Source organism: Clarias gariepinus, chromosome 8 (assembly GCF_024256425.1).
Source record: "Clarias gariepinus isolate MV-2021 ecotype Netherlands chromosome 8, CGAR_prim_01v2, whole genome shotgun sequence".
Lineage (NCBI taxonomy): Eukaryota > Metazoa > Chordata > Actinopteri > Siluriformes > Clariidae > Clarias > Clarias gariepinus.
In genome coordinates, this window is record NC_071107.1 from 20,529,914 (window position 1) to 20,544,231 (window position 14,318).

Genomic DNA, 14,318 nt, shown 5'->3' on the forward strand with positions numbered 1-14,318 from the left:
CCTCTTTACAGCAGCACAAAGACATTTATAGCACGGCAACCTTTACCATGGAAATGAATCCTTCTACACTGTTATCAATTATAATAATTACAACTATAATAACTGGGGTTGATTGGACCTTCAGGCTGTATGTACTGTACATTAATTAATATAGGCTTCTAATCTATTATCCCTCCCTCACTACTTAGGTTTTACACCTCCAGGAATGGACAGATCATCTCCAGACAACAGTCCAGTGCATGGGTTGGTTCGCCAGGCATCTGTCACCACTGGCTCCAACATCCCAATCATAACTGAACTAGGTGACCTGTAAATGCTTCCATGTCATTATCTAGTGCATCTGTGAAAGCTGTAACTGATGTGTGTCAGTGCCCTTATGCCTGACGAGATATGGGTGTGTTGGTTTTATGGATTGTTGAACTAAATAGGTCAAAGTCAGGTGCATAACAATATTTCCTTAAATGCATGTGACTAGCTGGACTTGCATAGAGGCAAAAGGCATCTTGTAAAATGGGTCCATTTATTAATACCAATGACGCTGGTAGTATTCCCAGAACAGAGGGACTCATGAAAGTTTCAGATCTCAGAGGGCACTAAAGCACATGGGATTGGCCACTCTAACTCTCCACTGACCCAATTATAGTGCACTTCAATAGGACGGCCTCTAAGCATCACACAACTACATACACACACAAATTCCAGTGGCCCCTCAAGACCAGAGGAATCAGATATCGCCCATGAGGGCTTCCAGAGGCCCATATCGGAGATACTTAATCTCAGTCCTGTTAGAGTAGCCAACATGGCAGGAAACCTCATGAACTGGAAAAAATGTAGCTTGTTTTAAACATTTTCCTGTGATCGCCTTACTACCATCAACTGTTTTTTTCCCCTTTTCCAAGTACTTTTCCACTCTAGCACTAAAAGCCACACATAACAGAGGCAGCCTCTGTTTACCAGTTAAGCGTAGATGCCTGGTATCTCACACTTACTGACACAGACACGGACAGAAGTGTCCTTCTGAAAGCAGATGCTGCACCTTTACATTTCTAATCCCACTTTTGACATGATACTCTTATTATGCTGTGCCTTGTTGCTTGCCTATGAACTTGTTTCAATAACGATCTCCCCTCAACATTTTTTATCGTCATTAGCTAAGCCTGGCAAACAACTGCCTTTGGTTCCATTAAGTCAGGAAAAAAACAGTGGAACCAACATACAAATGATAACAGAACTGGGTAAGCTGCGCCTTTGTCCTCCATCGCACTGATGCTCAGCCTCCTTCATCGGCTTGTCTTGATTTCTCAGGCTGCAGACAAGGCCTGCTCCCATGGCATCACTTTGAACACATTTTTATTCTCGGTTCTGGTTGAAATTGACTCTCTTGTTTTTGGACTCCCCCCCCCCCCCCTCTCTGAGCATCACTAGGCCTTTGATCGCACTAGTCTGTCCTTGTGGCTGTTTCCCTAGCATCTCCCTGCAGTTCATTTCTGTAGCCCAGGCTCTTTTTCATCAGCAGCCAGTCTGTAAGACTGACATTTCTCTTCCACAGCTCACAGGAAGTCTGGGAAGAAATCAAATAATAAGATAATTGAAAAAAATAAAAAATAAACACCCTTCAGATAAAAAAAAATTCTCTTTAAGAAGTTTATTATTTTTTTTATTTACTTGTTTTGGAGATGGTCTTAATCTCTAAAGCATAAATTTTGAAGAAAGTAGAAACAAAGATTTGTATGAAGCCATCCTCCAATCGAACTGGGTTTCAGGGCATTCTTTCTCAACACTGGCTACTCTAGAAAATATCCTCAAAAATTACTGCTGTTGGTGATCTTAACATTTCAATTAAAGTTCAAGCTGGACATAAATGTTTATGTAAAAAAAATAAAAATTATAAATAACATTCTCTATACTTTCAATAACGGTCTCTCCTTTTTATCGATATTTGCTAAGCCTTCATTAAGTGAATATAGAGAGAATTTCTAGAGTAGCATTTGCCCTTTTTTATGCCATTCATCAGTATTTTTGCATTTTACATTTTTTAGGGTATGGCTTTTTTTTTTTTAAGTACAAGTATATAACAGTTATGTGGTGTACCACATATGTCTGTTGTTTTTTCCTTTAGTTGTATATTTTTCAAACTGCATGAGACTTGATGTGCATGGTCTGTCTATATTCATGTGATTTATATGTAATAATTACTGTTTTAAGATACACTGTTTGTTACCAGTTTTAATGCTCCTGTTTTCTATTTAAAGAATATTTTGCTTTACAGATGTACATTAAACCCTCCTGTGTTTATCACTAGTCTTGATCACCTTTTCTCTCTGATCTATAATGTATGTTCTTATGCCACAGTAAATGATTCAAACGTTCAGTTCCTGGACCAAGATGACGACGATGACCCGGATACAGAGCTGTATCTGACACAACCTTTTGCCTGTGGGACAGCTTTTGCTGTCAGTGTCCTCGACTCTCTCATGAGCGCTGTGAGTTTAATGTTGATCGCTCACAAACACATTACATTTTTTACATCTCTGAAGAGGACATACACTCAGCTGTGGATTTTACCCAGATTTTTTAAAAACAAACTTTTATTTGTTTAATGTTGAATAAGGACCAATTATTTCTCACAGTATTTGATTCCTTTGCCCATGCCCCTGATCAGGATAAAGCAGATGTTGAAAATATGAATTACTTCATATGATCCACTGATTGAATGACTACTTCAGCATGTCTTTATTTTTTATAATATTTCCTGACAGTTGTACTAGGGGCATTTAAGTCAAACTGGGACTTTTGCAGAATAGCAACACAGTTATAAGAGTAAAAACTATCTTTATTTCTCTATATAATTCCCTGCTACACTAACGCACTTGTCCCAGCGTTTCACTAGTTCTTGGATGGCCCAAGCATGAAAATGGCTTAGGAGCGAGGTCAGGACTGTAGGGAGGATGTTGCAATAACTCCTGGCCAAGTTCCTGTAAATGTGCAAGTGGTGTTTGTTAATGGTTGTGTGTACTGTACAGCTCCCCATGAATCAGGTGTTTCACTCGCTGAATGTTAATGGGGAAGACTGCAGTGACCTCTGAACCACCTTGGCCAGGATCGTAATTCACACACATCTGGGCTTCTTTAAAACTTTTTCATCATTCAGATGTTTTACAGCAGCTGAGAATTTCATCCTGTGTCAATCAGTTATGGACCTCAGTTAATGAGGATTTTTATCAGTTTGTCTCAGTTTGTATATAGTTATAGTACATTTACATAATGGAATTTGGTATTTGTGTTGGTAAAGTAGTAAAGGAAGTAAAATGTCTTGTTTCAAATTTTAATAAGTTAAGTTGTTTTTTGTCCTTTATGTCTACTTTGTGTAGGCATTTACAGTAAATAACATTTATTTCAATGTAATTTCCGTCTAGTAATTCCATGTTTCTTCCCTTATGAGGTGTTGTATAGAATTACCTGATGGTGACACTGTTCTGCTGAAGCTATCTAAAAAATTGTGAAGGAAACAAAAAAAAGACTTCAGCTCTGCTGTGCACAGATTTAGTGCTTGGACGTTACTGGTAGGCAGAGGTTTGTAAATGAAACGCCACGTAGATCAGACAGTACTGCCAGTTGTAGTGACATCAAAAGGAAAAGTGTTACAGAGACTCCTCATATAATATGTCATGAAATGAACTTTCAAGAGGCTTATTAGATTTTTTTAAACAGGGTAAGAGCTCGAGTTCTCTTTAATGGCATTCCTTGACACACAGGTGGGCTCCTACGTGGTCCAAAAGCTTTAATCTCCAAACAATGTCATCTTGGTTAGAGACAGAAGACCTCTCTCTCTCTCTCTCTCTCATACTCTCACTCTTTTTTTCCATCTTTTTTTCTCTCCATTTTCCCCCCTGTACCTACAACCATTGCTACGACGACACCCCCTCCCTGAATACGCACTTTTCCGCATGATGGCTTAATTCTAGTGCCTTTCACTTTGAGTGAAGTTAGAACAAAGCAGCCTTCAAGTGTGTTCCACTCTGGACAAAGGTGAAGCTGGCTAATAGACAGCTCTCATCTATCATTCAGCTGAATGGTGCTGTCAGGGGCCTGGAAAGGTGTCACTCCATACACCGTCTGAGTTCCACCTCCTGCTGCCGCTCAGGCCGGCTTCTCTCTCTCTTTCTCTCTCTTACTCTGTCTGTCTCTCTCTCTCTCTCTCTTGCGCACACACTCACACACACAGACCTGCCTTTCAACATGGTGTGTTGTCAGCGCCATGCATTAATGTGTCACATGTAGAGATACGCAAGTGGTCTGTGAAAAAAAAAAGAAACGTGCAGAAATAATGCAATTAAACCACAGACTGACATGAGATTTTCTATATTGATTTGGTTTTCTTCACTACAAGGTGGCCTGAAAGTTTGGATCCATAGGCAAACATGCTCAAATTTACAGTCTCTGACCTCAGAGCACTTCTGTATACGCTAAATTGAATAGAGGCATGTTGAACATCTCGTAATGTATCAGAACTTACGTTGTTGCAGATGATTACAGATGACTTTAGCATATGACTTTAACATTATACAGTACATCTGGATGCAGGAGCTTATTCACTGCCTGCATTGTGAGATCCAGAAAGATAATTATTTCCAGTAATGATAATTGATAACCAGAGCAGTTTTCCACTTATTCTGTGTATGGAATGCTCTCCTGTTAAGCATGGCTGGTGATATCAAATGAATGCTGAAGTGGAGGGAAAACAACAACAACAGCTGGCTTAATTGCATTGCTGTGTCTCTTCCCGTCGCGAGGAGTGCAATGTGAAGAGACAGCTCAGGGTCTAGATAACAAGGCCCAGAATGGCTCCAAAATCTCTGCTGTCTTCCATGGTGACTCTAATGGTGCTTCTGTCCGTATCCTTTACCTCATCTCTGCAGACGTACTTCAACGATAATATCCTGACGCTGATCCGGACGCTGGTGACAGGAGGGGCCACGCCAGAGCTGGAGGCGCTGTTGGCCGAGGAGAATGCTCTGCACGGGGGATATAGCACACCGCAGACGCTAGCTAACAGGGACAGGTGTCGCGTGGCACAGCTCGCCCTCTACGATGGCCCTTTTGCAGACTTGGGGGTAAGTGGATGCTTAAGAAGAGCTGACAGCTTTTGTCACTTTCCTCAACAGCACATGCTCCCCTGTCCGACGCCTCTGCTGCCCGCTAATGCAAACCAAACATTCTGCACATGCAGAGCAGAGCAAGGAAGACAGACAGTGTATGTCTGAGAGCAAGAGGAAGGTGGAAAAATAAAGCTATGTCACTGTCTGCTGCACATTCATTATCAGCCTAGTAACATCGTTACCAAAGATCGTTATCTTTAACAAAAGTCTGTTATTTTCTCTTTTTCAGGACGGAGGTTGTTATGGGGACTTGTTCTGTAAAGCATTAAAAACATACAACATGCTGTGCTTTGGAATCTATAGACTAAGAGACGCACACCTAAGTACACCGAGTCAGTGCACAAAAAGGTGAGCTGTCCTCAACATCCAAATGGATTTCATTCAAAGCATTACTGTCTGATTTTTAGTTACATTACAGTCAGAGCAGGACATCTGTTGATTTAATTCTCTGAAAACATCAAGCAGCGATAAATATTAGTAAAGGGTATCATTTAAACAATGTTGCGATTTATGTCATTATGTCAGGTATGTCATCACCAACCCGCCCTATGAATTCGAGCTCGTCCCCACAGACCTGATCTTCTGCCTGATGCAGTTTGACCACAACGCAGGTCAGTCGCGCACCAGCCTGTCCCATTCGTCTCATTCCTCGCACTCATCCAGCAAGAAGAGCTCGTCAGTTCACTCCATCCCCGCCACCAACCGGCCCAACCGCAGCAGCAAGACCCGCGAAAGCCGTGACAAACACAAGTAAGAGCCTGTACCTCTCCGTACACCGCGTGTCTGTGCTCTGTGTGTACGTGTGTATTGCTGTTGTGAGCATTTGTCATACAGAAAGAGTAGCGTACGTGTTTCCTCTACCCAGATCTGCCTGTAGTTTGTGCATTTGCTTTGTGATGTTTGTGTGTTTGCTCCGTGATGATGTGCATGCGATGTTTGCTCTGAGCTCACACTGGACCCATTAGTTCATTGCTTCATTTCAGCCACACTTTATCTCAGGACCATGGCAGCACTGGCCTGTGTTTGGCTGTACCATTATACCAATGCAGTAAAATGCCAGGGCGATGTGAAATCTTTTGCTGTAAAGAGTTTCTGTGTAATTATAACATTTAACAGTCATATAACAGTCATTCCTTTGTGTCAGTAGATTATAATATCTATAATAAATCCCTGTTTTTGTGTGATGTATTGAGTCAGTGAGTAGTCCCATGGTCGTGTGTTTGTGCAGAGAGATATTTGTATATAAAGTATATACAAATACTTGTTGTGTGTGTGTTTGTTTGTTTAAGTGGTGTAGGCTTACAGTATATGGCTATGCCATCTTCTGACATGACCTAAGTCCTTATGTCTATTTGTAATTCAGCAGGAAGAGAAAAAGTTCATTACTTGGTGTCATTTTCATTCGTCTCTGTACGTGTGAGGGCTGCATTTGCATGTCCGTGTTTTAGTGTGTGTTAGCCGTGTTTTATGTAGTTTTGAATTTGTTAGGTTGGATGTAGAGCTAAAAGAGTCCGTTTGGATTTTGTCAAGTCCAAAAATGTCTGTCATATCCTTGCAGGTGCAAGAGACCTGCTGATGATGTACAAAAATATGTATACAGAAGTGGGAATGCCCTACACAGTTATTTCAAAAATATATAAATAACTCTGCAGGGTTTAAAAACCACTCCAGACATTGCAACTGCAAGGTATTCTGGGAAGTTTAAGTGCTCTCCCTCTTGTAAACTCCATGTATTTGCAGCTGTTTTGGAGCGAGACAGTTTATTGACGATTCTGGACCCTTACAAAGAAACATATCAATGATACGACTTGGAGAGGGACATGTTTTTCAGAACTTTTTTTTTCTTTCTTCATAAGTTTATACTTTCAGTAGCTTTTACATGTAGAATCTTAGAAATCACCAGCATGTAAAAGTAGTTACGTAAACATAACATGCGTGCTAGTTAAATGCAAGCACAAGTGATAAGGATTGTTTTCTAAGATTTGAAGTTTGACCGAAGATGTCTTACATTAGCCTAACACAAAGGATACGGTCATGTCAGTAACCATGTTTTTAGACGTGTTTCTCACCTTGAGAACTGTAAAACTTACGTAGACCACTTTTTTTTCTAAAGTGCAACAAGGATGAATAGAATGAGTCAAGGTATGCAAGTTAATGATTCTGCATGATACAGCACCTGTTGTGAGATATTTTACCCATGTCCTTGTGGAGCGCTGTAATGAGAGGGGCTGTTGATTTTATTTTCGAAGGAAATCATGCCTACATTTCACCGTTGCTTTCGGGTAGAAAGCAACTGGCTGATGCTACTGCTTAACTCTTGTCATGCTTAGGATCACCCCAGCATTGCATGCGGTTGATCACCCTCCTCTAATTTTTTGCCTCTATCCCTGAGTTCATCTGATGAAATTAATCTCTCTCTCTCTATATAGATATATACATGACCCTCTGTTTGATTGCGTTCCTCTTCACATTTGTATTCTTAGTTTTTTTTTTTTGGTCATTTATTCTGTAAAAAGTTTGTGTTTTAATCAGGCTTATTATTTTTGCTATTTTTGGAATTTTGATTCGATTCGATTATAACCTTATCACCCAAGCCAACGAGTGTTAAACATTTCCTCTTGGCGGACGGCTTATCCTAATGTAAGAATGGAAAACATGATGAGAAGCCCAGTACCTGAGAAATTGGTTCTCTTAACTCTTGCCATGCCGGGGGATGTCTCAGGGCGATACGAGTGCCAATATCAGTAGTGAACTCAGGGGAATAGAGCGAGGTGGCTGACTCGTTGCACCACCGCAGGCGCAACTCCACTCACATCAAACGCCTGTGCTGTGACACTGTAGCCTGCAGGCCTGCGCTGGCTGACACTCTTGAGCCTGCAGCGAGTTTCACGGTACAGTCAAAGTTAGAAATGTTCGAGCGCTAGGAAATGACAGTGCCTGTGGGATGAAGACAGAAATTCATCCCACACATGGCTTAAGTCCTCTGTAATTTGGCATGCTGTCTCATTTCACAGATTTGACCAAGTTATAGTGAAAAATGTTCAGAGTGCAGACTTGATGCCACCGTGATAATGAACACAGCATGATGTCCTTTTATTCTTTTAGTCTACACTATGTTCCTCAATGTGTTTAAAGCTTTTACATACATTATACTGTATTATTAGGAAAGAAACTAGAGTTAGCCTGTGTGATTGTTGAATGCCTTTGATCCTTTTTTAGGATAGAAAGTACAATGTTTGAAACTAAGCTGTATTTAACTGTCAGCGTGATTTATTCTAATATATTAATACTTTGCTTTTCCCATTTGTCCCTGCCTCTCTTCTGCCTGGTTGTCTCACAGAAAAGAAATGGTTTACAGATGAACCAGAAAATGCCTACCCAAGGAACATTCAAATCAAGCCCATGAGCACTCACATGGCCAATCAAGTCAATCAGTACAAATCCACTAGCAGCCTGATTCCACCAATCAGAGAAGTTGAAGATGAATGCTGAATCCCAGGCTTTTGAAAAGTTGGAGCATCCTGACGTAAAGGTTGAGCAGTGATGAGGCAACGGTGATGATAATAGCGATTCGCTGTCATTTAACACCTCCAAGGTTTTTTTTGTTTTGTTTTGTTTTTTTGGAACATGGATGGGGCCTCCTCTCCTATGTGTATACCTTTAATGTTACTTCCATGCTTTTGGAAACATTTTAATTTATAAATGTATACATAGTGATGTAAATAATGACAATCAAATACGGATTGTACAGCCCTCTAGCACTTTTTGAAATTATGTTTAAAAACGGTAAAGAAGTACTTCCTGTAATTCATTGCAATATCCTGTGTCTGTAGTGAGCTGACTCAGTGCAGAAGGCTTTGTGTTTATGGAAGATGAGGGTCACAGTCCTATAGCTCGTTAACATTACCCAAAGAACCTCATCTGAAGTGTCACTTAAGCCCCACTACACACACACACATATATATATATATATATATATATATATATATATATACATACTGTACATGCGCCGTCATCTGCTTTTTTTTTGCACTAAATGTAATATTGGAAAAACTTGAGAACGGGCTTGTGAGGAGTGTAAACGTTTGGGGTGACGGCGCGGTGTGTAAACTCACCGGCCGACCGTCACCCACAGGCGACCGTTAAAGGTGACGAGTGCTGCGACAGGGTCCTCAGTCCTGCTTTGTGTGGAGATGCTTTCATTCAAGTAAATGTCGCACACAATGTTGGACATGCAGAGCGGAAAATCTATTTCATTTCCATTCACAAGAAAGCAGTGCGAGTCATCGTGTATGGGAATGTACTTATTTATACTCATGTAATAACGCCAGAGGTCATCTCCAGCGTAGCCCTAAGAAATTGGCAATACATCATCAGGATATGCACTACTTTTGTTGATGTCTTTCCATCATGCTTGACTGCTGGTGTTGCTGTGGTTGTTACTAAGATGTAGGATCAAGGCTCATAATGCACGTGTTCAGGAGAGACACAAAAATCGAATTCTGCTGGTTTACATGCCACACTCGCGATGCTGATAATGTCACTGTGATTGAGCTTCGAAGCGTATTTTATTTTATAAAATTCTCTCCGATTTCTAATTAAAGAAAATACTTGGAAGATGTAGGGAAACGTGCCACATATTGCGAAAAGTGGGCATCCATGGTTCCTCCTTCTGATCGGTGCCACTGCCTGACAATTTGTTGGCACAGAGGCAGAGACGTACTTGGATGTTCTCTGTGGCCAACCGCGATGCCTAAATTTTACAGAACCTCCAGATATATGCGAAGCAATCACGGCTGTCATTATCATGTAAAGAGAGTGTGGTACAGTGTGGTGTGTCGTTCTGCGGTTATACGAGACGGTATGAACTCCACCCCACGTTACGCTGAAACATGTGGTGTAGTGAGTCTTTACGTGGGACGTGTAATACATAAATACATACGTTAAGCAAAACTTTGCTTGAAGTGTTCTGTCAGATTTATACATATACTGTACGTACATAGTTATTTTTTATCCATATAAGCATAATCATTTTTGTACTTATTTTTATACATATCAAAGAACTTTATTTCTAAAATTATCTTAAGTAGATATTAACAAGGCTTCAGTACACACCAGTTAAGTTTGTCCATTTTGACTCTTGGCAACATATCATGCTTTTAAAAGGACAAGCGAACCGTCCATCTCTCGTGCTACAGGAGAAAGTCACAAAATTCCAGCATCAGCTGTCTGTCTGCTTTTCTGGGAGAGTTTTTAAATACAACATAGTTGAGCTGCTTTGAAGGACCTACTGTAGTTATATCGATTATAATATTGTACTATTCGTTATTTTTTTTTCTTTTATGGGCTGAGATAAACTATTGATACATTAATTAGATGTAAACTGTGGTATAATTTCAAGCTGAAAATGGAAATCGGTGGTGAAAATGCACATGAGGACGGGTCATTGCCAACGGCTTGCGTCTACTCTCTGTCTCTCAGGGTAGAATCGATCGTAATCACTGATACTGACCTAAATTAGGTCTCAGGAAATAGATGTAACATGCTGAAATATTTTCATGTGCATTAACTGTATAAATATGTGTAAAACTGTGTGAAATGGCACAGTTGGGAGGATGTGCAGTTCGCCTCAGTCACTGAGCTAAACACCATCTAATGCTAGATAGAAGAAAAAAAAAACAACTATTAGCAATTTTATAACTGACGAAAAAATATATATGGTAACGCTTAGTGTTGAAGTATGTTGTGTAAATTCTGCCCATTTATAGGACACATTTTATTTTTGGAAGGGCAAGGATCTCAGCTTTAATGTTTGTCCACTGGATGTAGTTTGATCCTAATGCAGCCCACTAGGCTCAAGTAATTTTAAATTGTGAAAACATGGATGTTACACTTTGTAGCAAGTAGGCCTCTTTATAAAAATATAAAAAGAAAAAAAAAGTGAGTAAACTGTATGTAAAATTGAATTGTTAAATAACATACTTGCTATTCTGGAGGAAAAAGGGAAAAATTAATCACAGATTTTAAAATAATAATAATAATAATAATAATAATAATAGAGACATTTTTAAAGGATTTGTCCTAAATTCTTTTCCTGTAATGAAACTCGTGTAGAACATTAGCGAAGGAGAGCCAAAGTCTGGTGATGAATGTTTCAAATGAAGCGAATCTCAGAGACTGGAATTTCAGTTCTTTCCTATCAGAGTTTACATTCCATATTGCCAGTTTGTAAGCAATTATATGTTATAGTAATACAGTCATTGTTTAAAATGCTCACTATCACTTATTTGTTTACAAATATAATAATTAGTATATATCAGGAATGTTTTTTTCTCCTCTGTCAATAGATTTATTTTATTCTTTAAAATTTACATTATGATTTTTTTTCTTTAGACAGCTAAAGTCTGTCCATAAAGTGATAATCAAGACTTGTCCTTCAGCTTGACTTTATTCTTGTGTGCAACAAAAGCCACAGCAGTTCCATGCAGCATGTGTTTGTGTGTGTGTGTGTGTGTGCGCGCGCGCGTGCGTTTGCGTGTCTGCGCGTGTGTGTGTGCGTACCTGCTGTGAGATGAAACCGTTGTTCTCTACATATCAGACTGTCTAAAGTGCCATGACGTTGTGTCTGAACCAGCATCCTTCAGTCAGATGTTCAAATCTTAAAGAAGATTAAGTGGCATCTAATCCTGGCATGGGGAACATCCAAGTCACGCAAGCCTCCATGCCAGGGCAAGAGCAGGCAGTGCTGCGGTCAGACCGAGGAGGAACATCTAAAGACCCACTAAAGCGAAAAGTGGCACGTAAGGGAGAGAGAGAGGGCGTAAAGATTCACTTATGAAGCAAATTGATTGTACACATTTAACCCCAGAAATCTAAGGCAGCAGGACAGAAGACACTGACTGAAAGATGCTGGGCACTAAATGAGTTGTAACGTGTCTGTATGCTCATCTGTCCACTTGTTCAAGAGTGTTCTCTCAGACAATTATTCTACTGTAAAACTCAGCTGTCACTACAATGTTACAGACTGTATTGAATATAATATGCTTTAAAGAATTAAGTCTTAACTGAAAGTAAGCTGCAACTGCTTTAGGATTATTATTTTTTAAATAAAAATTGAGAGATTTCTGTTTCATTATTTGGCTGTTCATTACAGGAAAAGGGAGTTTGAACTGTTTTAGAGAAATGGAGAGATTGATGGTGCTGAGTTGATCTACCTGACTCTGTCGAATATAACCTGCTGATAAACATACTGTCTTGTACAAAAAGTTTGTACATAAATTGTACATGTTTCTTTTTGTATTTTCTCAAATTAAAATGGATGTATTTGTGTTCTATGACTGCTATTGTTTCCCTTTGAGCTTTATAATGAACACAATCTCGGTGAATGAGGATACTAAAAACAAGAACAACACAAAATAATGTAGCAGCAGTTTGACTGTAATCTTGCCACTGATTGGGTAACCGAGCTTCTACCACCGAGCTGCTAAATATTTGAATCAGCTGATTTATGGACTTTGATCTGCTTTTACAGAAAATGAGTTCAAACCTTGAGTTTATACACTGCCAAAAAAAAAAAAGGCAGTCATATTTTATAGTCACCATTACCTTTGATTACAGCACACAATGTGGTGGCCAGTTCATGTGTGAAAATGATTCCTCCTCACAGGATCTGAGACCTGCGCCATCAGGGAAGAAAAATTTATGACTGGTCATTCAGTACGTTCAGGTCATCAGCTGACTTAATTTTATTACCACATACAGTAAGGTTCCTGAGTCTAGACCTGACCAACTGAAGCAACCCCAGATCATAACATTGGCTCCTGAGGCTTGTACACTTTCCAGTATGCATCATGGGTGCATCACTTCATCACTCTGGAATGGGGTCAGTTTGAACTCCTGAAGATTTCAGGACATTTTTCCATTGTAACAAAGTCCACTCTTTTCGCTCCCTAGCAAACTGAATCTTTTTTCTGAATCATCTCACTAACCAGTTGTTTTCTTATGGCCACACAGCTGTTTAGTCCCAACCCTGTGAGTCTCATCACATTCTGTACAGTATGGAAAAGCTCTTACTTTCATTATTAAACATAGCTATGGTTTGTACTGTTGTTTTTAAAAAATATTTTTTTAATAATGTTACTTCACCAAGTGTTTAAGTGTTCTCTGCTCATGATTTTTTTTTTCCCCAATCACATTTCCTCGGTAAAGCTGATATTTCCTAAAAGTTCTTAACCTAATTCTAGTCATTTCAGCAATTTCAGTCTCCTTAGTTGTTTTCTTTGCTTGATGTAGGCGCCTTCGGAAATGCTTTTTCTTTGGCCAGGCTGTGAATTAATTCACTCATTTTAATGTTATTTAATATGTTCTCCACATAAGCAGACTAAGACTAAGCAGATAAAAACAGATGTATGAGAGGTTCTGTGTGAGCAGAGATTAAACATCTATTGAGTGAACCCGGCAAATGACAAAAGGTCACAAAAATGTCACAAATGACAAACTCATTACATATTTTTTTTAAATGACAGAGAAGGATTACTTATAGTTATAATGTGCCAACATCTAACTTGTCTTGTACATGTTCCACAACATTAACTGTACCCATAAATGATTAATAACATGACAACATTCATTACTAGATGTAGAATGGTAATAGTTGGCAAATCCACTTCTGGGAGATGTGACGGCACTTTGTTGTGAAGTTTTTTCCTATGAAAGCACAAGCAAGTCTCCTGCTCGTGTGTTCTTATGTAGGAATGCTTAAATGGCATGTGAAGGCAGTGGGCTGCTTGAAGTTATACTGTAGCAATACAGCACAAATCACAGAAAGGGTTAAAGAGCTAAATAACTTTCCGAGTTGCTGCTTAATCAGTAGTCGAGCCACAAACTCAAATGTGTTTCTTGAGCAGCTCTGTGTAGGATGTGAGTTCTAGCATTTCTCTTTTTTTGCCTGTTTTCTTACTTTGGTAAAAATTCGGAGCCGGAGTGCTGTGACTCGATGATGCGGAAAACATTTAATTAATCAGTTTATTAAAATAAAATAAAAATCCTTAATTTGTATGAAAATCATATCTGATCTTTAGCCAGGTTATATTTAATAATCAGATTAGACAAGGGTGTCAATAATTATGGAAGTGGATGTAAAATTTGGCGTTCGGGTCC

General features: G+C 39.4%; 1 protein-coding gene across 13 annotated transcripts in view; it reads left to right on the top strand.

Moving 5' to 3' along the window:
• kcnma1a (potassium large conductance calcium-activated channel, subfamily M, alpha member 1a) overlaps positions 1-12,493 on the top strand; it is a 166,486-nt gene extending 153,993 nt beyond the window's left edge. For 4 of the 13 annotated variants that reach the window (XM_053501574.1, XM_053501575.1, XM_053501576.1 and 1 more), the window contains 8 exons: positions 189-302; positions 1,152-1,235; positions 2,353-2,483; positions 4,920-5,114; positions 5,389-5,507; positions 5,685-5,909; positions 7,273-7,301; positions 8,500-12,493. In XM_053501574.1, coding sequence (XP_053357549.1) covers positions 189-302; positions 1,152-1,235; positions 2,353-2,483; positions 4,920-5,114; positions 5,389-5,507; positions 5,685-5,909; positions 7,273-7,301; positions 8,500-8,651 — 1,049 coding nt within the window. In that variant the 3' untranslated portion in view covers positions 8,652-12,493. The remainder of the gene's footprint in view (positions 1-188; positions 303-1,151; positions 1,236-2,352; positions 2,484-4,919; positions 5,115-5,388; positions 5,508-5,684; positions 5,910-7,272; positions 7,302-8,499) is intronic. The other 9 variants (XM_053501584.1, XM_053501585.1, XM_053501577.1 and 6 more) reach the window with 3 other exon arrangements.
• The last annotated feature ends 1,825 nt before the right edge of the window (positions 12,494-14,318 follow it).